Here is a 22610-nt window from a genome sequence, read left to right on the forward strand (position 1 = left end):
ATTCGCTTTTACCATAGTGCCACCTAGCCACTGATGTTTGCATAACCGACATATTCAGTAATCCTTCCTAACAACCTTACATGTGGGTTTAAATATCTCTATAGAATACATATGAGCCTAGCCACTTGCCACATCCTCTTATCCAATAATGTTTATCTCTGAATATCAAGGACCAGTCCAAAAAGCCCCAACTTGCAGTGAAGAATCAATATATGCAGCATGTTGGTGATGACTTTTTAATGTTTCATTGATCTAATATGTTTAACCTTCTTTACTGAAAAAAAAGATGGTAAAATGTGAAAACAATGTAAAATGTATACACATTTGAATAATACTCTGTCGGTTCAATATAGAGTTGTTCTGAAACTCATTAATTTACATGTAGAAAGAAAGTACAACTGAAGTTAAAATAGTACATTTTTATTTGTTAAATGTAATCTACAAACATTAGCTTATATTCTACATTTCTAAACATTAGGTAACCAGTTCATAAATAACATAAAACACAAAAATATGCATGTTTTTGGATAATATTGTACCTTCCCAATCATCTTCTACATTAAACTATAGTCAAGATACCACATCTCTGAGGCTGTACAAAAGCACATAAATACATAGGTTAGTTGTGCACTAAAAAATAGAAACAAAGTACAGTAAATTGAACTCACATATTCCAGTGAAGAAGTAGAATATTTATTCTGTAGAATATGTAATGCAGATATTATGACAACATTTTTCACACCTCAAACACTGTCCTTCCTTAAATGTATGAGGTCCGAAACAATGTGATCATTATTTAATATTTTGCATTGGTACGAGTGAGTTCAATCTAAAAAAATGTGTTTACTATTCTATGAACCTATGGTTTTAAATAGCATGTTAATTGCACTGCACTCCCATGCCAACTGCCAAAGACTTGAACGGCAAGTAACATGGGATCGCAGTGAGATAACCCTCCAGAGGTTAGTAAATCTTCCCCTAATGTCTGGTTTTTAATTGTTTTCATACATGGTAATGTGTCAAATAGGGTGACCACACAAACACACAGTGGACTGAGCTGCAAAAAATGGATTCATACGAAGATCACCACAGTCCTGCCAACAGCTTTACTGCGACCCAGGTGTACGCTGCAGTACTGGGCCTCCGGTAAAGCTGTTGGTGGGTTGTTGAGCAGGGAGGGTGGGGTTACTGGCGACCTTTGTGGGTGTTTGGGTGCTGCCAGCCTATCAGCCATGGGTGGGGGAGACATACTGGTGGCTTATGAAGCTGGTGGTGGAGGGTGGGATTGGCAAGCATGTCAAGCTCGGGTGGGCCACCTGTAGCACACCATTATACATGGGCCGGCGGAAGAAAGGGCCCGGATGGCTGTGGAAGTTGTAGGATCAGCAAGCCGGGCCCCCCTCCCTGCTGGGGCCAGGACACTTGCCACAGCTCTCCCCCTTTCAACGGCCCTGAATAACCATCTTTAATGTAAGTTAATTATCACCTAATATTGCCATAGAACAGGTGCTGGTTTACATTTTAACATTTATTATGATACTGTAAGTACCACAGTTAGATAGGAAAGTTATCCTATATACATGGTTCCTTCACTAGCCACCTGCATTCAGATTACCAATGCCTTTAATTAAAATGTCTGTTTTTAAGTTCATTTGCAGTTGCACTCATTACCTTTGCTAAAGACTACTGAATTCAATTTATGCGCAATTCTGAAAAAAGCCCAGTAAAAATTCGGATGTTTCCAATAATTTCTGTTCTAAGTATCAACCGGTGAATTGGTTTGAAGCCTTGGCTGGGCAAACCTGTAGCAGATACAAGGGAAGAAGCACAATCAGGTCAGTGTAACAAGGAATGGAAACCGAACTGTGAAAATTAAATGCAAATAATACTTCCAGTCTCCATATCATTTTTCATGTAAGAAAGAAAAAGTATGTAAAATTCTGAATGTAATAAATGTCTAATAAAAGCTATTTTTCATTACTATTGTACCAGCCTAGAAAGTAATTTTCTCTAGTGAAATCAGGGCAGGGAACCACGACTATGCCAGCTAGAGGGGAACCTCTAGTGTCAATAATGTACACATTCCTCATTTTTAGATTCAAACCTATGAATGTATAATTATTAAACAAATGGGAGAACACATTTGTTTCTTTGCACCTTTTAACAAACTTGTTTAATTCGCATAGTGCTCTGTTATCCCAGAAAGCTTTGCAGAGTTAAGAGTATATCTATATATATATATATGAGTGAAATAATGTTTGGATGTCTGTTTGTGCCCTGTGTGATTGGCCGGCGGACGGCAACACCTCATTGGCCTGCGGGGTGGCCTGACGTCATGGCCACGCCTACGCAGGGCGTGACAGTCATCACCCTCACACCGCGTACGCCTCTTGGACTTACTCTCCATTTGGTGACTGCCAGGACACTGCCTCCTACTCCTCCATTTCATCACTGCTACTCCTCTCTGCATGCCTCACCGCCCATCCGCCCCGCCGTCATCCCACCTGTGTTAGCTGTGGCTGGCTACCAGGGGCGCCGCGCGCCAGACAACACCTCACCACCCCCACGCCGCCGTCCTCCCGACACCGTGTGCCACCCTCTGACCAAGAGCCACCCACCGTGCCTGAGCCTCCTGGTACCATTCACCCCCGCCGCTCCACACCCCAACCCGTCCCGCTGCCTCACACACTCCACGCGCGTTGTGGGGCCGCGCTGCTCCACCGGCGCTACCTTTCCTCCCGGCGCATCCGTTCCCCCTCGGTGCTCCCTTCCCCCTCAGCACGCGGGGCGGGGGAGCAGGGCAGTGGCGGGCGCGGCTGACTGTCACCTGGGGCGGGCGGTAGGGGAGACGGGGAGCCTCCTGCTAGGATCGCCGCCTTTCCTCCCCCCAATCCCCCTCCTCACCCCACCAGCACTCGCCACCATAGTTGCGCCTCTTACTCCTGTCTGTGTGTGTGTGTGTGTGTGTGTGTGTGTGTGTGTGTGTGTGTGTGTGTGTGTGTGTGTGTGTGTGTGTGTGTGTGTGTGTGTGTGTGTGTGTGTGTGTGTGTGTGTGTGTGTGACACTGTGTGTGTGTGTGTGTGACAGTCTGTGGTGGGGGCCGGGGGGTGATGTGGTGGGGGCCGGAGGGTGATGTGGTGGGGGCCGGGGGGTGATGTGGGGGCCGGGGGGTGATGTGGTGGGGGCCGGGGGGATGCAGACGGGGGGCAGTAATGTGAGGTGCAAGGGGGGGGAGAGTCATGTGAGGTGCAAGGGGGGGGAGAGTGATGTGAGGTGCAAGGGGCGGAGAGTGATGTGATGTGCAAGGCGGGGGACACTGATGTGGGGGCCAGGAGGGGTGGAGAGTGATGGAGTGCAGGGAGGGGAGACCGCAGATGTGAAGGAGGGGGGGACGGAGCTGTGAAGAGGGGGGGGGCGGAGCTGTGAAGGGGAACGGAGTTGTGAACGTGGGGGCCAGCCAGCTGTGAAGGGGGGTAAATCACAGGCAACGCCGGGTATATCAGCTAGTGTTTAATATTGTCACCTCTGACACCAAAGGGGTTTAATTAAAACACATAGAGGTGAATGTATAGAATGTGATAAATATATAATATAATACTACACCATGTTGCTACTAATAATGTACAATTTGTGACAAAAACTGCTTCATTTTAGACAGGGTTCTGAGATTATTTTTTTTATAACAATCAATCAATACAGCATTCTAAAAATACCTTAGAGACGCAAAATGTTCTCTCTCGTTTTTCTTCTTCTGAGGTGCTTTGTGCTGAGGTCCCATCGGGTCAGCCCATGATTTTGGACAACAAATACCAGTTACACTCAGATCAACTGTGCCATCCCTACAATAAAGTTGGAAATATTATTAACCCTAGTATTTTCAGGATGCCCTACCACCATTTATTATAATTATAGAGAAGGAATGCCATGTGTATTCAAACATAGACCTAACCTTAGCTTTGATTTCCAAATGTTCATATCTGAAGGACCTTTAGATACTTTATTCATAAATATTAATTCAACCAACCCTGAGAATGAGAACTATTTCAGTGGATTTGTGCATTTGTTAACCATTGCTTTTGCTGCATTTTCTAAATATTTCATGTATATGATATGAGTAAAAAAATTATTAAATAGTTAGTAGAAATGATTGCTTTGCTGACTGGAACTCAAGTGTTCAAGGTGTGTCTTCCCTCTTCGATCACTGGACAGCTCATGCCTAAAAACAGAAATAACTACTGTAATCCACTGTGTCCACAGGTTAATATCCTACATATCTTTAAAATCCCACCAATGTATTCTGCCAGGTTTTAAGTGAAGCAGGACATGCTTATTATTACATTTTCCTATTATCTCTGCAATGATTAATGCAGAGTGCATTACATATATTATTTGTCACTTCTGATATTAAGCAGTCCAACTAGACTCTAGTATTCAGCAGCATGTAGGGATATAAGGTGGGGAGAGTCTTGCCTAACAGCTAATAGTCATACCTATGTAACCTTATAATCTCAAACTACAATATGTTCACAGCACTCATAGACATCATTGCAACACTATTTTAAATCAGTTTTGCGCACCTTATACTTTTTCTTCTTAGATATATTGTACACAAATTAGGTTGCAGCATCTGGTTGAGATTTAGTAGTAACAATGGAAGATTACCAATCCAACATTTTTAATATGAGAGCAATGAGAGGTATAGATTCCTCTAAAATATTTGATGAGGATATTTCAATTGAAAATACTGTGGTGGAGATTGAAAACCTCTCAGACAATTTTTTTGCTCTAGAAAAACTTTTAATTAAAGAATCAAAGGATTGGTTGGATATATTAGCGTTAGAACAGTATATTGCAGTCCAGAGAATTCCTAGGGGCTTAAGGCTCTTTAAAACACCTACGATTGATTCAATAGATTAAACATTTATCAATGAGTGGAATGCAAAATTAGATTCTTGTTCTTTTGAACTAATACAATTATTGGTAAGCCATAGAAAGAAATCTTTGGCTAACGTTGAAATAGAAATTAAGAAAATGGAAGTAAAAATGGAACCTCAAAGATCCAATGAGGAATTTAAGAAGTTTGAAAATATATGGAAAAGTAAAATACGAACTATAGATAAAGAAATAAAACAGGTTAAACAGAAACAATATAGGCGAGACAAAGAAGACTATCTAACAAATAGTTATAGGAATTGGAAAGAGAGGGCCAATTCCCAAAAGAGACCACATAAATTAGAGAGAAAAAAAGAACCATTTTCTAAACCAGACAATAGAGGTAAAGTATATCCATCTAACCCTACTGCAAGTGGAAAAAAACATACTTATAAACGGGAAAAATAAGAATTGGAATGATAATAAAGGTAAATCTAGAGGATTCACCAATTATGGAGAGAGAGCAAATATAGCCAGTACCTCTAAGGGAGTTACAGAAAAACAAGCAGATGTAACATTAGATCAAGGGGACTGGTTAAAATTTCAATCAGCAAATAAATTTACACCCTAAGGCTGAGTCCATGGTCAGCGCCCCGTGCTGAGGTGCGCTGACGCTTGTCAGTGAGCCCCTGCCGCCGCAATGAGAGTGGCTTTAGCAGGGGCTCGCGCACGCTTCCGCAGGCGTGCGGAGGCGTAGCACTTAATTTTTTTTTAGTTTTGCCGCTCACGGGAGTGCAGGGCCGGTCACGTGAGCGGTTCGCCCAATGAGGGCGAACTAGCTCCGTGACGTCACTGCCCCGCCCCCCGACACTCCCCCAGACGGCGCACGAACTAAGGCCAGGGAAAGCACCCGCATTCCCTCAGCCTCAGCGCGCCTCTGCACGGCTGGAGTCACCATGGACTCAGCCTTAGAATGCTCTTCTCCTTTTTTAGAGATAGTCAGGAAACCCACTTTGGGGATAGAACTGGAGATGAAGAAAGTAAACGGGAAATCCTCAATGGTAAGGAAAAGAGAAAATTCACTAGAAGATGAGGAAGAGAGGTGAAAAAACAAAAATTAAAAAAGATTGCAAATTAGAAACAAAACCAGAAGGGATCTTTAATTTAAGTAAAAAAGTACTAACACAAGAACAAATACAGGTACTTAATAAAGGTCTCTCATATGCACTATCTAATAGAATGAGTTCATTTGATACATATATTGATGTGAGCAAATTTGTACGCAATCTCTCGTTAAAAAAGTACTTTATCAAACAGAAGTTACATACAACTGTTGGACAAAGTACACCTCCAGTTGCAGGAACTAGACGTATTCAATACACTTCATTTAAAAACAAATCACTGTTTTATCCCAGTTATTTAAAAGGGGGATGTTTAGATTTGTATCAGAAATTAGTACATGATGATTTGGACAAATTAGTCAAACAAATTAAACATATTAAAAAGAATTTAAATAAAAAACAGTATGATGCCATTAATGAGTTGTGAAAGGCATCTCGATTGTAATCAAATCGGCGGATAAGGGAGGAGGCATCGTGATCGTGGATAAGGAGTGTTACGTCGCTGAATCCCTTAGACAGCTGAATGATATAACAACTTACTCGAGACTGTCCTACAATCCTACAGAAACTTTCCAATGTGAATTAGAAAATATTTTAACACTGGGAATCAATAAACTGCTTATCAGTAAGGAAGAATTTGAGTTTATAGTCATAAAAAAACCAACACTACCAATTTTTTATTATTTACCAAAGTTACATAAAGATCCCATAAATCCTCCTGGGAGACCTATTATTTCAGGTGTTAACTCTATTACATCCAACCTTTCAGCTTATATTGATCATTTCCTCCAGAAACTGGTCAAGAAACTTCGGTCTCACATAAAAGACACCACACACGTATTAAACATATTAAAAGATATTATTTGGCAGGAATAATATTATTTGGTCACGTGTGATGTCACTTCATTATACACATTTATTGATCATGAGCACTGTTGTTTAGCAGCACATCATTTTTTACATTTAGAAGACACATACACGGATGCACAGATTGATTTTATTAATTGAATTAATTAATTTATTAATTGAATTCACATTAACTCCCATTTTTTTTTTATTTAATAAAGAATTATTTTTACAGATTAAGGGCACGGCAATAGGCACTAGGTTTGCCCCTAGCTATGACAATCTATTGATGGGGATGTGGGAAGACCAAAATATCTGGTTTCAGCATGGCTATGGTGCAAACCTAGTGCTATGGATTAGCTTTGTGGATGATATTTTCTTTATTTGGCATGGTGATCACAAGAGTTTATTGTTTTTTATTATTATTATTTAAATCATAACTCATATAACCTCACTTTCACACATAATTTTAGTTGAGTCTGGAGTTTCTTGACCTGTTAATCTACATAAAAGAAGGTCAAATCCACACAAAAACTTATCATAAACCTGTCAGTTGTCTGAATTATATAGAAGCTGACAGTAATCATCATAAACCATGGCTAACCAATATCCCCCAAGGGGAATTGAGGAGAGTTAAGCGCAATTGTTCAGAGAATCATATCTATGAACAACAAGCACAAGTAATGTTGTCCAAATTTAAATCTAAAAAATATCAGGACTCTACTCTCAAAAAAGCCTATACTAATATTAATAAGGTAGATAGGAATGATCTGTTAAAATATAATTCTAATATTAATCTAAATACACAAAGTTCTAGCGATATCATTAATACGCCATTTATCACCACTTATAATCCTTTAGCTGCAGAAATTAAAAAAGTAGTTTGCAAACATTGGCACCTAGTCCAAAAGGACCCCATATTACAACCTTATCTTCCAAATAAACCGCAAATAGTATTTAAAAAGGTCTGATACTTTAAAAAAGAAGTTGGCTCCCAGTTGTTTAAAACCATCTTGCAAAAAAGAAGTGTATAACAACACATTTTTAGACACTAGAGGTTTCTATAACTGTCTGAAATGCAAGATGTGTAAATTGGAACCTCATGGTTCTAAACAGACAAAAAAAATGATTTCTACACATACGGGAAGTAGCTATAAAATTGAGCACCTCATTAGTTGTGATTCCATTAATATTGTTTCTATAATCCAATGCCTGTGCAAAAAACAGTATGTGGGTAGAACTACAAGAAAATTAAAATTACGTTTTGCCGAGCATATTACTAATACAGTATACAAAAAGGATTTATGCAACATAATTTGTCCAAGCATTTTGCTGAATATCACAACAAAGATCCTGCAGGAATTATTTGTATTGGAATAGACAAACTGCTATATAACTGGAGAGGAGGCAATACCATCAATGCAATATCTAAACTTGAGACCAGGTGGATACATAGATTGGAAACTCTTGTTCCACTAGGTCTCAATGTGGATGTTGGTTTAGGTGCCTTCCTTATTTAATATAATTTAGAAATTTTCAGCTACTAGCAAGGTTTGTTCTTTTGCACTTACATTTAATTCTGACTAATTTTTTATTATATTTGATGTATAAAATGGAGTCTTTCAGTTCCATTTCTTGTCTTTTTAATTTATATATATATATGTTCAATTGTAATAGAGCATTTTTATATCCTTTTTATATAATATTTGTATTTTTTATATAAATACCAGGTTCTTAACTGTTTTATTTTCTATTTTAATTGGCTTAGCACCTGATTATCTTAGTAGAGAGACTAGGTCTAATTTGCATAGCCTATCAGGACCTTGCAATCTACTATTTATGATGTTCAGGTGATGTTTGAGTCATGCCCCAGAAGAAGTCTAAACTCAGACGAAACTAGTAGGATGAGGGTCTCTTAGTAGATCTCCCTATTTTCTGTTATATTCAGGACTTTTAATTGTCTTTCTATTTGCTGCAAAGCCTTATTTAAAGGCTATTGGGACTGTTATATCAATCTCGGAATTGAGCCCTGTGGCTAATCTCACCGAGTGAACGGAGCCAGCGGTATCCCCTTTTAGGGGAGTGACGTCACCATTGGAGGACCCGCGCAACTGCTGATTACAGCTGAACAGTGAAGCTTCCACATCCGAGCACACAGACGGAGTGAGCGGTTCCTGAGATTATCAGCCCCTTTTGCAGCAATCTGAAAGCATTTTACTGATATGCCTGTTATTTCTGCTACATTGTAAGTAGCCTCTGTTGCTTGCGCAATCATTTTATTCATAAACATACTTCACCATATTGGTATCTTTTCCATTTATAGGTACATCTCGTTGTTGAATTCGAATATTGGACTTGTTCACGGATTTATCCTTCAGGTTTTGTATATCCATGCACCTGTGTCTCTGATTTGCGTATTTTCTTTGGGGTGGTGTACACCCATTACATTGTGGCAGCACTCATAGACATCATTGCAACACTATTTTAAATCAGTTTTGCGCACCTTATACTTTTTCTTTATATATATATGTATATATCAATTATTTTTCATCATTATCTGAAAACATCCAGAACATTTGATCGTTTGATATACATAATGTGATTCTGATGAAAAAGGAAATATATAGGTGATTTCTAAAGTAAATATTTTGGTTTATGGCTTTATATGTGGAAAACATTTTTTAAAGTACCTTGATGTGTGCAATGTTTTTCTCAAAAAAACTTTTAAAACACAGTTGCACAAACTTCTACAAATATATGTACTAACATAATATGTAATACCTTTTGGTTTCAGAGGGGAAATTGACTGATGGCTTATTGTATTGGTGCTTAGTTCCTCCAAAGCTTCTGGTCCATTTCTTCCTGGCTACTGATTCTGGGTCACTTCTTACACTTTGGACACTACGTATGCTCTTAAAACTCTTCTCACTGTGCTCATCCTCCTCTTTGGGCTTGTCATGAACGTGATGAATTTGAGTAGTGTCCTGGCATCTAAACTGAAAGACATTGAGGTTTATAGCTGGTCTGGTTATTGAGTATTCCATGTCAATGGAATGTGGCACTGTAGGAGATGTGTGCAGAGGTACGCAATGGAGACCGTTTTAAGGTGAAACTAAAATTAGGCTTTTTTGCGCCTCTTCCTTTAACACAGCAAAAGCACTCAAAATAAACAAAATAAAGGCCCACTCTGCATTTTTAGAATATCTACACCGGTACTCCGTCCCTCTCCAACCGCGTGGGTAGCTAAGCTAGTTACCACCCCGAAATATATATACATGTAACGGGTATTCCACCCCACCCAATCTCATATATATAGTGTGGGTGAGTAGAACATGTGGTGTTACCGGTGTGGTGCGTATACCTGCGGGCTCACAGGAGGTCTGAGCCTCCGCTAATGAGAGCCTGGGGTGAATCCTCTGGAACGGATCTTCTTCAGCGCCTCCACCTATGTAGGATTCTAGGGAAGTGTAGAATGACCCAACATAGGAACCCAATAAGAAACTACACACACAGTGATTATATATAACTACTTTACTTACAAATAATATAATAATAACTAGTGTCTCTCTCACGAGGAGACACTACCCGTGACGTCTCGCAGGACGATTCCCCGACACCAGGTGATCCCACCCAGTGTCCCAAGAACCCCACCCAATGTCCCGTACGCCTACAGAGATAGTCACTGGGTGACTGCGCAGTCACTAAAACCTTTAGGCCTGTTGGTGCACATGTGTTGGTATAATACCTGCCGAGCACTCCGATGCTCGGGTCAGCAACAAGCTTCTCAAAGGATCAGTCGGGCGATGCCTCCTTCTGATCCTCTGCAACCGCACTCCTTTCACTTGGACCGCTCGAGTGGTCCCACTCCGGAACAGTCTCTGTGGACCCCAACGTGGGTCCAACCGCTTCACGGGAACAACGATATTTCTCTGTGTCCCTACCTACATAAGGGACACGTGCTGCACTATAGGCCGTCCCTATAAATACAGCAACCTATAGTGGCTTGGGATACTCCTATGGGCCTAAGGGGTCAGGACCTGTCCCACTCCCCTAACTACCCACATCCCTAAGCCTCACTATTCTAACAGCCAACGTGCTGCTAACCACGGTGCCTGCCTATCAGACCTCACAGCACTGCCCGCTGTGACTCTGACAAGGCAGCACTCCAAACTAGGGGCCGCGTCCCTATCTAGGACCTCCCTATACCTAGCTACTCGCTACTCCTAACACTAACACGCCTGCAGCTGACACACAGCTCTCACCGTCCGCCTGCAGACACTCACACACGCTGCACACACACTGCACTCATTACATGCAGCGTCAACATGTAACACTCATACACCGCAGCCTGGAACCCGCAGCAATCACACTGCTCACACGCTGTGCCTATTTGCCAGTACGCACAGCACTACCCGCTGTGGCACTGCCAAACCTGCACCTTACACACACTAAGGGTGACCTTCCTATCTAGGGCCGTCCCTTATCAGTTACCCACTAACCTGGTGGGGAGTTGGGGCCTACCTGGAGGGTGAGGGTACCTATCTGGATGCAGGAGCTGCACTCACTCCCTGCATCCTTCCTTCCCCTTCAGCTCCGCTGCTCCAACTGACGTGACTCATGCAAAGCCCGGGAAAATGTATCTCTTTCCTCCAGGGCAGTCCTGCAGCCCTATTGGCTCCTATCAAGCACCTGGTGCCTGCCTCGCTATGCCTCATGGGAATTGTAGTCCCGAGGCCCCTACAATAACATTGAGGCCGCGTGCGTGCCTTCCCTCTGCCTACACAAACCTGTAATGGCCGCCGCAACCTCTCACTAACTTCCCCTACTCTCGCGCGACTCTCCTGCGCCTTCCCTGCCCTCACGCAACTGCTCCCTGCCTCTCGCAGCCTCCCTGCGCATGCGCGACTCTGCCCTGTCTCTCGCAGCCTCCCTGCGCATGCGCGAGCTAACTGGGCCACCGGGGACTCACTGCGCATGCGCGAGTTGAAGCGCAATGGCGGCGCCCTATCCGCCCGGCTCCGGAAGCGCCGGGAGCCCTGAGATGCGCGTGCGGCCTTGGCAACCGGCCGCACGCGTCCCCGGCAACCCCCGAGCCGGGACCTCACCGCCCTCTCCCCTGCCACTGCCGAACGGAGCCGCCATTGGACGCGGCGGCCCCCGCGATCGGCAGTCAGGTGAGGGGGGTGCGGTAGCGCTGGGGAGACCTGGCTACATACATATAAATAGATATACAACAGTCCAAGAAGAAAGTCTCTTATCTGTTTGTTGTAGCTGTAGGGGAAGGCCTCTGCTCTCCTGGGTCAGCACCCTTGTATGCTATGGCAAAGTCTGTGTCCAGGTATAGAGGTCTGGTCCCCTTGTCTTGCTATCAGTATACAGTCCTTCTGCAGCTCAAGACTTCTGTTCCTCTGGTCAGCCCTAGTTGTGGGCTAAGGAAATCTTCCTTTCTCAGAACAGACTTTTCCTAACACAGTCTTAATCTGCCAGGTGGAGTCTGGTTGATTGCCTGTGCAATTAACCAGCACACTGCTGGATTTAGAGTTTTTCTCAACACTGTTAAGTCCCTGTTACAGGCACATTGCTACACCATAAAGCATTAATTAAAAATGTAGAAATGTTTGTTGTGAGCCAAAGATAATGGTGAACAATTGTGTCAAAGCACTTGTGACACTCTGGTTATTCACTACTTTTTGGGTACATTTTATTTGCACTAATATAATACAAAAGTTAATGCTCTGCTCAAGGTTGTGAGAGACAGCATGTGACTTATTGAGCATTTTTTTCACAGTCTACCAAAATTAATCTAGTGAATTTTGCATATGCTGATGAGATGTGTTTGTACTATCTTTTTTATTTACAAACTATTTGCACTTTAAGATCTTCTTCAGGTAAAAGTCACATCATATATATGTTGGGGTTGATACACTTCTGTTTTCTTGCTATTTTATCATGTTCGGTTTCTTTATAGAGTATGTACTGTCTCTATATTACGGTAATTGCCTGTTTTTATTTATTTATTTTTAATAGTATATCTTCCACCAATGGATTAATTATTCATACAGTAAATTCATAGTGGGAAATGATGTAGGAAACCTTTCACATTAGCACTGTATGATTTAGCCCACGGGTGCTCAACTCCAGTCCTCAAGACACTCCCAACGGGTCAGGTTTCCAGGATATTCCAACTTCGGCACAGGTGGCTCAATCAGTGGCTCAGTCTTTCTTGGGGGGGTCTCGAGGCCTGAAGTTGAACATGACTGATCTAGCCCATCAAATCATCAATTAAGCTTTTCATTTTGAGTGCCTTCTATTAGTAGCCAGAGAAAACAGTGGCAATATACAAGCTCAGTGCTCCACAGATGATACGTCTGATAGTTTTTATCGCCATCCCCAATAGGTACTGCTGGTAAGATTGTTGTGGCTGCCACAGTTGATGTGCTCCTAGTCCCTACTGCACTGATAAACAAGTAATTTGACACATAGGAATGTTACTTTTAATATGGCACAGTAACCGAGGTGTGATTAACTTGCGTGTTCTTTGGCAATGAGGACAGACTTTGCATTCACACTGTTTGGATATTTATTTTTTGTCTTGCTCAAGAGAAACCTACAGGACTTTGTGCTATTGGTACCTGCAAGGCGTTTGTTTGTTGATACGCAAAAGCTTTTGTAATGATCTCGTAAAGCATTTCAATGAGACACAATATTTTTAATAATAAGTAACAGCCACCTCATGGAGCACAGCTTCTCTCTAATTGCATCTCACATGCTAGGGATCCTCTCTAAATTCCCCTATTAATAACAATGTTCACTATGGGACCTTCTATAAATGATACTATATTATACAAAGTACATATCTCCACAGCTTTCAGGATCCCTTAGGTTATTTTGGGAGGGGGGTGGGGGGGTTGGTAACAAAATTACCATATTTCTTGATAATGTAGAAAGCGGCAAAAGAATAGCTTGTTCTTCACAGCATATCTCCTCCTGATCTCGTCTTAATCCCGCTGTATATTCAGCCTGCTTGCTCACTAATTCACGGACACTCACAGACATTTTCCTATATGGAAATGAAAGCTTGCTTTAAATACATGTATTATTTGTCTTACATGAGCAATAAATAGCCCTATTTGGGTCCAGCACACATCAGCATGTAGTTTTGTTACAGTGCATTGGTACTGAATTAGAAGTTTGATTCTTGACTTCCAACATTCAGCATTTTCCTTCACCTCGTCACTGCACACATCTAGCTCCAACACCATGTCACATAGAAGTAGGTAACCCTGCTAGTTAAAAGCATCCCAGCATATTCATTATTCTGTGGGGTAATATTTTTGTGTACATTATACAGTACGGTAGTTCCACGTGAATGATTGTTCTATAGAAAAACACATATACATACTCCTATTGTTGTTTTTTAATGAAGCACAAATCCCTTTTCTTTGAGACCTCTGAATCGTGAAGTATTTGTCAATCTTTACCCTTTGCCCACCCTGCCCTTATCAGAAAACCAATTTATACAACGGTGGGGGAGAGAAGGACTTTGCCTGTGCAAACTCTTATTAAACACACAGTGATATCCCACAACAAGGAGTAGTCAAAAGGGGGGGAAACACCCACATCTCAGCTCATAAACTTTCACTTAAAAAGTTATTTACAAATAGTTATAGGTTATATTCACCAAGACAGGCAACAGATTTTACCCCTGACACTAATAAACTTTGGTCCTATGATGGACTGTCCCTTTAGGCACACTTAGACAAATCTGTACAACATAGCAAATTAATTACTGAATGACTATTTCCTCTCTTGAGCCCTGTTAAAGTAGGTATCAATGCAATGCTCCAGTGTGCTTCTGGCACCGAAGGGGTTAATTTACATCATGTAAAGACAATAGGTAGGATCGCAATAAGCAAAATCAACGGCAAGCTAATGAAAAATTCAATATGTTTCAGCTCCCTGTACAGTATGTGTCAGATCTAGCCTGCAGAAAGTACTTTGTTGCAGGTTTTGCACACCCTACTCACAATAACGCTCCACGGCTCCATTCTGTGACAAATGCTGGGTGCTGTTAGTCAGCAGCTGCTGCGGAACACTCGCATACTCGTAGAATGTTGAAGATAACGCACTCGAGACTTTGTTTGTAAAAAAATAAAAGGTCGTTACATTCAAATCAACGTTTAAGTGCTACTGTGTGACCACACCTTTGTCAGGACAAAACCAATAGTGATACATGTTGGGCTTTACACAGAGGCCAACTGGCCGCCCCAAAAGAACGCTAAAGGACAAGCACCTCCCCCATGTGAGATCACAAGTCAGGAGGGATGTCATGAAACGTGTGAAACATATAAAAAGAAAAGAAAGAATATTGAATATACAAACAACCAAATTAAATAACTGTATTATATATATATATTATATATATATATATATATATATATATATATATATATATATATATATATATATAAACAGCGGAAGAAAAAAAGAGGAGTAGATAAAGGAAAAAAAGAAACAACGGAGAAATATAGTCAGACAAAGTAAATAGAAATGCACACATTAACCATATGTCTGTATAATATCTGAAAAGTATTTATATTCAAGAGCAAGTCTCAGCATCTGCCAAAAAAAAAACAATTATATCACAGAGGAACACATATACAATATATTATCCCTTCTAAACAGCTCTTTGGCAATCCTCATTCCCCAGTGGTAGCAGTGTTATTTTTTCATATGAATATCCCAAAAGAGAGAGGGACATTATGTATGTATGTATGTATTTATTTATAAAGCGCCATTAATGTACATAGCACTTCACAGTAGTAATACACGTGACAATCATATAAATAACAAATAATATAAATAACAAATCATGGGAATAAGTGCTTCAGACATAAAAGTAACATTTCAGAAGAGGAGTCCCTGCTCCGAAGAGCTTACAATCTAATTACAAATAACAGATCATGGGAATAAGGCAGATATTAGACATCATAGTCCCTGTATCTTACTAAGGGACATGCTATATCCATAGTGAGGCAACCCTAGAAGATTAAACAATTACTCTAACCTGTTTGGTCACAGACCTTCAACAAGTTCAAAAAGAAGTAAGGAAGATAAACCACAAAAGACTAAAAAAAAAAGACTAAAAAAACAAATGTCAAACGAATTGAATTAGAGTAGAGACAGACTGGCAAAAATAAACTTAACAAAACAAAAGGTATATTAAAGCCAGCTCTCATAGAGAGAGATAAGTACAGAAAATTACATTTATAAAAAAATAATAGTAAATAGGCAAATCAAATATAATCATTCAAAAAAGAGATAATACCCAGGGAGATACATATCAATAGAGTGAAAATCCAGGACACACAGATTACCTAGAGAGCCCATTAGACCCCTAGTTCATGGCCATTTGACATATACTAGCACCCATTACCCATTATGCAGGATACTCTGGGTGGATATGTCATGCCAACTCCAAACCTATATGTGAGGTGAATGTCCATTCAATTTAACATATTGAAGAAGCACCACTTTGAGTGTAATCTGTTCCAAGGGCAACATGTTGTTACCTTATACAGTATACAGGAAACACATGTATCCCTGATTAACATTAAAGGGCAATCCAAACGGCACTTTCAATATGTGCAGCCTTTGATTATCTTTATTGAAAACCAGTTGCTTAAGCCAGCGGTGTGCAAACTGGGGGGGTGCGCCACCCGGGGGGGCGGGAGATTTTTCTGGGGGGGTGCAGGCTGTTGCAGAGGTCCTGTGCTCTTCCCCCAGGCATTTAATTTAATGCCGGGGGATCGCGTGAGGCCTCTGCAACAAAAAAACTTACCGGGATTCAGACGCTGTGACGCGTCTCCATGGCAACGCGGCGTCAGATGCCGCCACAGGGTCATGTGACGTGCCATCACTGGCGTTATTTCACGTGACCCTGTGACGCGACTAGAAGGTAGGAGGGGCGCAGCTTTGGCACAGGCCTGTCAGGGGGCGCAGCTGGAAAAGTTTGTGCTCCCCTGGCTTAAGCTGTCGATCGATTCATTCTCCCATAGTCGATCATCAAAGATCCTGCTTCCCAGGGTTCACTAAATGGCTGCCTTTCAGTTTCAATCAATCCTTTAGTCAGTGTAACTCAGCAGCTACAATGTATTCTTATATTACTATGGTAACATTATATATTACAGTTTGCGGCTCAAACTGCTGGGAATATTGGCAACAAATTATCACAAACAGGAAAGAGCTGCAAAGATCTTGCACTGCTGGAGAAGTGTGTTAAAAATATGCTATAGAAATCAAAGGATGCTCATTATATTAAAACTCATTAAAAATGGCATTAAGAGATGAATAAAAAAAGTAATAAGTATTATATAATACGACAGAACTCATTTATTAAAAACAAAACAAAAAAACATGTAGGATATTGTATGGATTGCTCCTTTAATACCTCTAAGTGCAAGGGCATCAAGTGTATAGATCCAATAAGCTGCTCCCTGGAGGAGACATTTCTCCCTATCCCCTTCACGCCACAGTGGCTCTATAACCTCAATCACCATTTATCTCAAGCTGTAAATGGGGTGACTAGAATATAACGACTTTTTATTGTTTACAAACAAGTCTGGAGTGTGTTATCTTCAAAATGTAAGAGATCTAACTTGCATACATTGGATGTGTATAAAATGTAACAGGTGTAACAATGTTTCTGAATGGGTATCTACATGTAACATTCATACCTTGATGTAGATGGAAGATATCTGGGGAGGCTGTGGTAGGTGTTTTGGAACTGGTCCCTATTCTTACTCGCACGGCCATCTCTTGCCATGAAGAAATCAACAAGAGCTGCCAGTGTCACTGTTTTGTTTTTGACACCCTCATGCCCAGTAACATGGATTGTAGGTAGATGAAGTTCAGATGTTGGCATTATCCTGCTTTACGTCACTTTCTTTAAATCCCTGAAATAGAATGTTTATAAAGTAATGGAGATTAATACAATAGCTTTGTTATTACATTTCGGGCGACAATTATAAAGCCACCGTTGCAATGATGAAGAAAAGTTGTCTATCTGTAAATCAGGACTGCAATTTATTTCCACTCATGTTAATTCAGAACTGCCTGCACACGTCTCTCACCTCGGATAAAGGAGTATCTTGTATTTTCTTCCAGCTTCTGCCAGGGAGCAGTTATCTGGTGCCAAGAGAAAAAGAAGTGTACATCGAATTCAGACAGACATTACAGACATCAATCACAGCCGCTTCTCCACCTGTGTACTAAGTTTGTATTGTACCTAGATTATAAGATCCTCAAGGCAGGGACTCCTTTTCCTAATGTTTGCTTCTATGTCTGTAGTAGTTTTCCCAATTATGTCTCCTATTACTTTGTCACATGTATTATTGCTGTAAGGCGCTATGTACATGGATGTTGCCATACAAATAAAGATATACATGTATACTTCCATTCAGATTGTGAGCTATTCCAAGCATGGACCTCTTTATCTATTCTCTCTTATTCTTCATGGTATACTTTTGGTTCCTATCCCTTTGTTATTTTACTTTACTTGTCCCTATTTTCTGTTTCCTGTTGTCCTAATTGACAATAGATGATAAACAATAGTAATTCAATTATGCAAATATGGTCTCTGTTAAAGACTTTTAAGGGTCTATTTACTAAAGTCTCTTGACTGCAAAACCGGAGCAAGTACAGCACCATATTTAGCAAAGAAAACAAATACCATAGGCGGTAACAGGATTTGTATGTTTGATAAACTGGGTGCAATGCTTTTGCACTGGTTTCCCCCCAGATTTGCAGCTAGGAGACTTTAATAAATAAACCCCCTCCCCCTATGATGCCAGATCAGAGCTCTTCAACTTGTGATCCCCTCTGCTCAGTAATCATTTTTTTTAGACCACATTGTTTTTTTTTTACTGTTTTTAATTGCACTCTAGCTCACATACAGTACAGTCCATTCAGTGCTTTTCTGTTATAACCCTTACGGTATTTCTGATGTTACACACTCCCTGCTATTGTTTCTAGCATTGTGCTGTTTAATCTTTTCTCATGAAGTGGTTGAAATATGTAGGATACAATTAAACATTGGTAGCATAGGGACCTGCTGAGAGTGTCTACATTGACAAATTAGAAGTCTTACCATGTTGTGGTCAAAAGATGTAATAAAATGACCATTATTTATTCAAATGTATTATGAATGTAATATTTAGTTAGACATATTCAATGTCTATTGGAATTTGTTGTCTTTCTAGAGATACACTATGGATTTACTAAGCTTCCCTGACATGGGCGTCTATGGGTCCATAAAGTTGTTCTAAGAGTCCAATCCATAGTGAATCAAGCAAAATTTTTGAAGTACAGTACAGTAGGTATTTATGTTAGGCAAACCAATCTTATGTGTTATAGTCCTTTTAGCCCCTGCTTTCATTCTCAGGAGGGACCCACCGCTGCTCCTATGGGCTGCAATTCTGTTGTAGGTGAGTGGTAGGATTTCTGGTTTATTGGTTGAAACGTTTTCTACCATTTTCCAAGCTTCCTGGATAACAACTCCTAAGGATTCTTTCACATGGCGTTTCCTCTTTCTGCTAGCTTCAGTGACTCTGGGCTTTCCATTAGCCTTTCTGGTAATTTGCCTTCCATGTTTGAAGAGATCATAACATGAAGCCTACAAACCAGAGCATGGTTTGACCAGGGAGATTGATCCTCAGAGTACTGCAGCCATTACACCACCTCCACGAACGGGCTCTTTTTGATCCATCAGTAGCACAACTGTACTTTTTGGGATACCCTGACTACCAGCCATTCCACGGACATATCCTGGGTACTATCCTTAGGCATCAGTGTGACGATCTTGGACCTGCCTTACCTGTGGGCACACCAGATGACACCTTGCTGGAGAGACCTGGTCCTGCTGGTTGGTGCTTGGGTAACAATACCCCTTGAATTGCTGTTTTAACTTCTCTTTGATGTATGCAGACTACCTACCGTGTATTGTGTTAATCCAATAATATTTTATTTCATGCACTTTGAGCGTTGTGCGCTGTCTTTTGTGTTTTACAAACCAGAGCACCCTGCCAACCAATTCATTACTACTCCAGAAAAGCAAAAAAAAACACACAAAAAATGTGGCTTTCTGCCTGGGAAAATCCTGAACAAGTCCGTCACCAAGACAAGGTTATAATCATCTAGAGAAGTAGTTCTCAAATCTCTTTCATAACATTCTATTTATATGCAAATTAAGTTAATTCACCTGTTTGCAAATGCTTTGGTTAGTTCTAAAACCCAGTGTGGCCAGTGGTGCACATGGTGAGGTTTAAAATACACTGATCTGGAGGCATTAACTCTATACTTTAGGTCCTAATGTTTAGGAAGTCTACAGCTAGGCTATTGGACTATCCAATGAACTACTTAACACAATGCTCTGTAAACTAACGTGTAAATACCGTATGTATCTCATATTAGCCACTACTGATCATTATGAATGAAATAAAATATCAAGTAAATGGAGTGAGTGGCCTTTTTGACCTCATCATTATTTAGTAAATCGTGTTTGCAGGTGTGTACTACAGTCTCCTAATGAGTAAGTTGTAAAATATTCTCTAATTGAAGATTTTGTTCGTTTTTGATGTGCTCAACTACAAGAAGATGCTGTTTTGAGTAATACTATAGAATAACACATGGATTTAATATCATTATCTAAAAAAAAGTCATGAACATCTCCACCAAATTATGGAGTACTTGTATATAGCATATTCTGGTTGACCTGTTGAGTCGGAGTTAAATATTAAACTAGAAGTGAATGCTTTATTTGCTACAATGATTGACCATTGTGTGAAGAGTTGATATGTAGCTGTGTGGAAGAGTTACCCTGCATCACAAGCTTTACACATACTCACCCATACTCTAGCAATGGGAGTAACAGCTTTGCCTTGCTGATTTCTGGGTCACACAATTCATTTACTTAAGGTCAAATAGCTCACAGTTTATGAACTAGTATAATGGGCTGTTTATCCGTCCATGAAGCCAAAGCACAATATTTGTACCATTTTCCACTATTCAATTGCCTCAGCTTTTGTTACTGGGGCAGGAAAGTTAAATCTTAATGTCCTATTAATTACACATTAATTACACATCCTGCCTGATTCATTGTCGTCAAGGTTACAGTAACGTCTTAGTAAATAAGAAGTGTTTTGTGTGGAAATTGTCCCTGCAAGATATCGTTTTTAAAAATGGATACATCAAAACATGTAAGAGAGACATTATCAAAACTAAAAATAATTCTAAGCTGTTTGAATAGATCAAATAGACTCGGTGATAATATATCCACTGCCAGTTATTGCAGAAGAGAATGGTTACCAAAAAGTACAACCGAATATTTTACTGGTTAAATATAGAATTTGTAGTATCCCGTCGATCCTATTCCATAGGAAATAGTCCTCCAATGATCTCAGCAGAATCAGAAATTCAGTAATACTCTAATGGTAATAAGAATATTTCATGATGATCATATCTATTATCCAATTAATGAATAAAATATTTGTAAACTACGTTGTTACAATAGCATGTTGATTTGCACCAAACAAATATTACTAACAGTTTCCATTTCAAGAACATAATGAATCTACCTTTATCCTATTATACAGTATAACGTTACAAGTAAAAATACTTTTTAAGACTACAAATAGATTACATTTTTTTCTTTAACATTTCTTGCTTTTCAGTCAAATGCACATTTCTAAATCATGTACTTGTGAGTAATATCCTTAAAAATATGCCAGCTGTCTACAGTATGCATATTGTACTGCAATGATAAATATTCCAGCAGTGAAACAAGGGGGTTGGTTTATATATTATAGACCGTTAGTTATAGTTGTCATCTAATATGTACAAATGTTTCAATATACCCTTGTTTGTTCATTGGGGAATTAAATTAGATAATAGTTGACAAGAACACTCTTGGCAAACACATAGGCTACATTAATGTGTAGTAACAGACACAAAGAAATGGAGAATGTCTTTTGATAATTAGAATAGCATTACAACAAAGAGAAATAAGAGGATTTAGTGATCCATCCTTGGTGGTAATCATTTTATCGCAACCCACTTGCCGCAAAACATTTTTTAAATGAATGAATAACCTAACTAATAAAATGTATTATGATATAAAGTTGATGTACTCCTAAATATAAATATGATAACTTACCATGCAGACATTCAACCTGGTTTGCGAAAACCTCCTGGAACCGTATGAAAGAACAGGCTCTATAAATGTCTCACATGTAATACTCTTAACAAATAAACTACACTGAGACATAGAATGTTTCCTGTGTCCACTTAAAGCTCCATGCCCTAAAGGTGGAGCTAAAGAATAACTAACCCCCCCCCTTCCCCACACCCCCTTTAAGGTCATCCAACAACTCATAGGAGACAAATCAACAACAAGGGAAACCACTTTTAAAACCATTACTCAACCACAAAACAGAGAAATACATTTTTTTTTCTTGTTTCAATTCAGATTAAATTGCGAAATGAATGGCAATCATTCTGATACTTTACATGCAAAACTGCAGAGAGATGCTCTCCATAAAATGCCAAAACAACCGGCAAGAAGACATGGGTGCCTATGTACAAAACAGCTGTTTTGGTGCAGATTTGGCACTGGGAAATCTCACTTTAAATTGCCTTTGTGTGTGCATTGTACTAACGCCTTTTTTTTTCTTAAGCTACATTATATATACAAAAAAAAAACATATATAGTAGCGC

The 22610-nt window shown here is 40.1% G+C and overlaps 1 protein-coding gene across 1 annotated transcript; it reads right to left on the reverse strand.

Moving 5' to 3' along the window:
- Nucleotides 1-488: 488 nt before the first annotated feature.
- On the reverse strand, nt 489-22148 carry LOC142494414 (uncharacterized). Its single transcript, XM_075598945.1, has 7 exons — nt 22051-22148; nt 17972-18026; nt 17576-17794; nt 13764-13899; nt 9621-9835; nt 3714-3839; nt 489-1802 (listed from the first exon to the last, which is right to left on the reverse strand). The coding sequence occupies exons 3-7, from the start codon at nt 17761-17763 to the stop codon at nt 1757-1759; spliced, it is 711 nt and encodes a 236-aa protein (XP_075455060.1). The 5' UTR covers nt 17764-17794; nt 17972-18026; nt 22051-22148; the 3' UTR covers nt 489-1756.
- Between the last annotated feature and the right edge of the window lie 462 nt (nt 22149-22610).

The sequence above is a fragment of the Ascaphus truei genome, chromosome 5 (genome assembly GCF_040206685.1).
Source record: "Ascaphus truei isolate aAscTru1 chromosome 5, aAscTru1.hap1, whole genome shotgun sequence".
Lineage (NCBI taxonomy): Eukaryota > Metazoa > Chordata > Amphibia > Anura > Ascaphidae > Ascaphus > Ascaphus truei.

Bases quoted from the DNA above. Each gene is read 5' to 3' on its own strand.
- LOC142494414 (XM_075598945.1), bottom strand. From the start codon at position 17,763: ATGCCAACATCTGAACTTCATCTACCTACAATCCATGTTACTGGGCAT. The intron at 13,900-17,575 runs GTATGAATGTTA...ATTTCCATATAG, and splicing joins TATCTTCCATCTACATCAAG to GAAAATGTCTGTGAGTGTCC. The intron at 1,803-3,713 runs GTATTTTTAGAA...TATCTGCTACAG, and splicing joins GAACATTTTGCGTCTCTAAG to GTTTGCCCAGCCAAGGCTTC.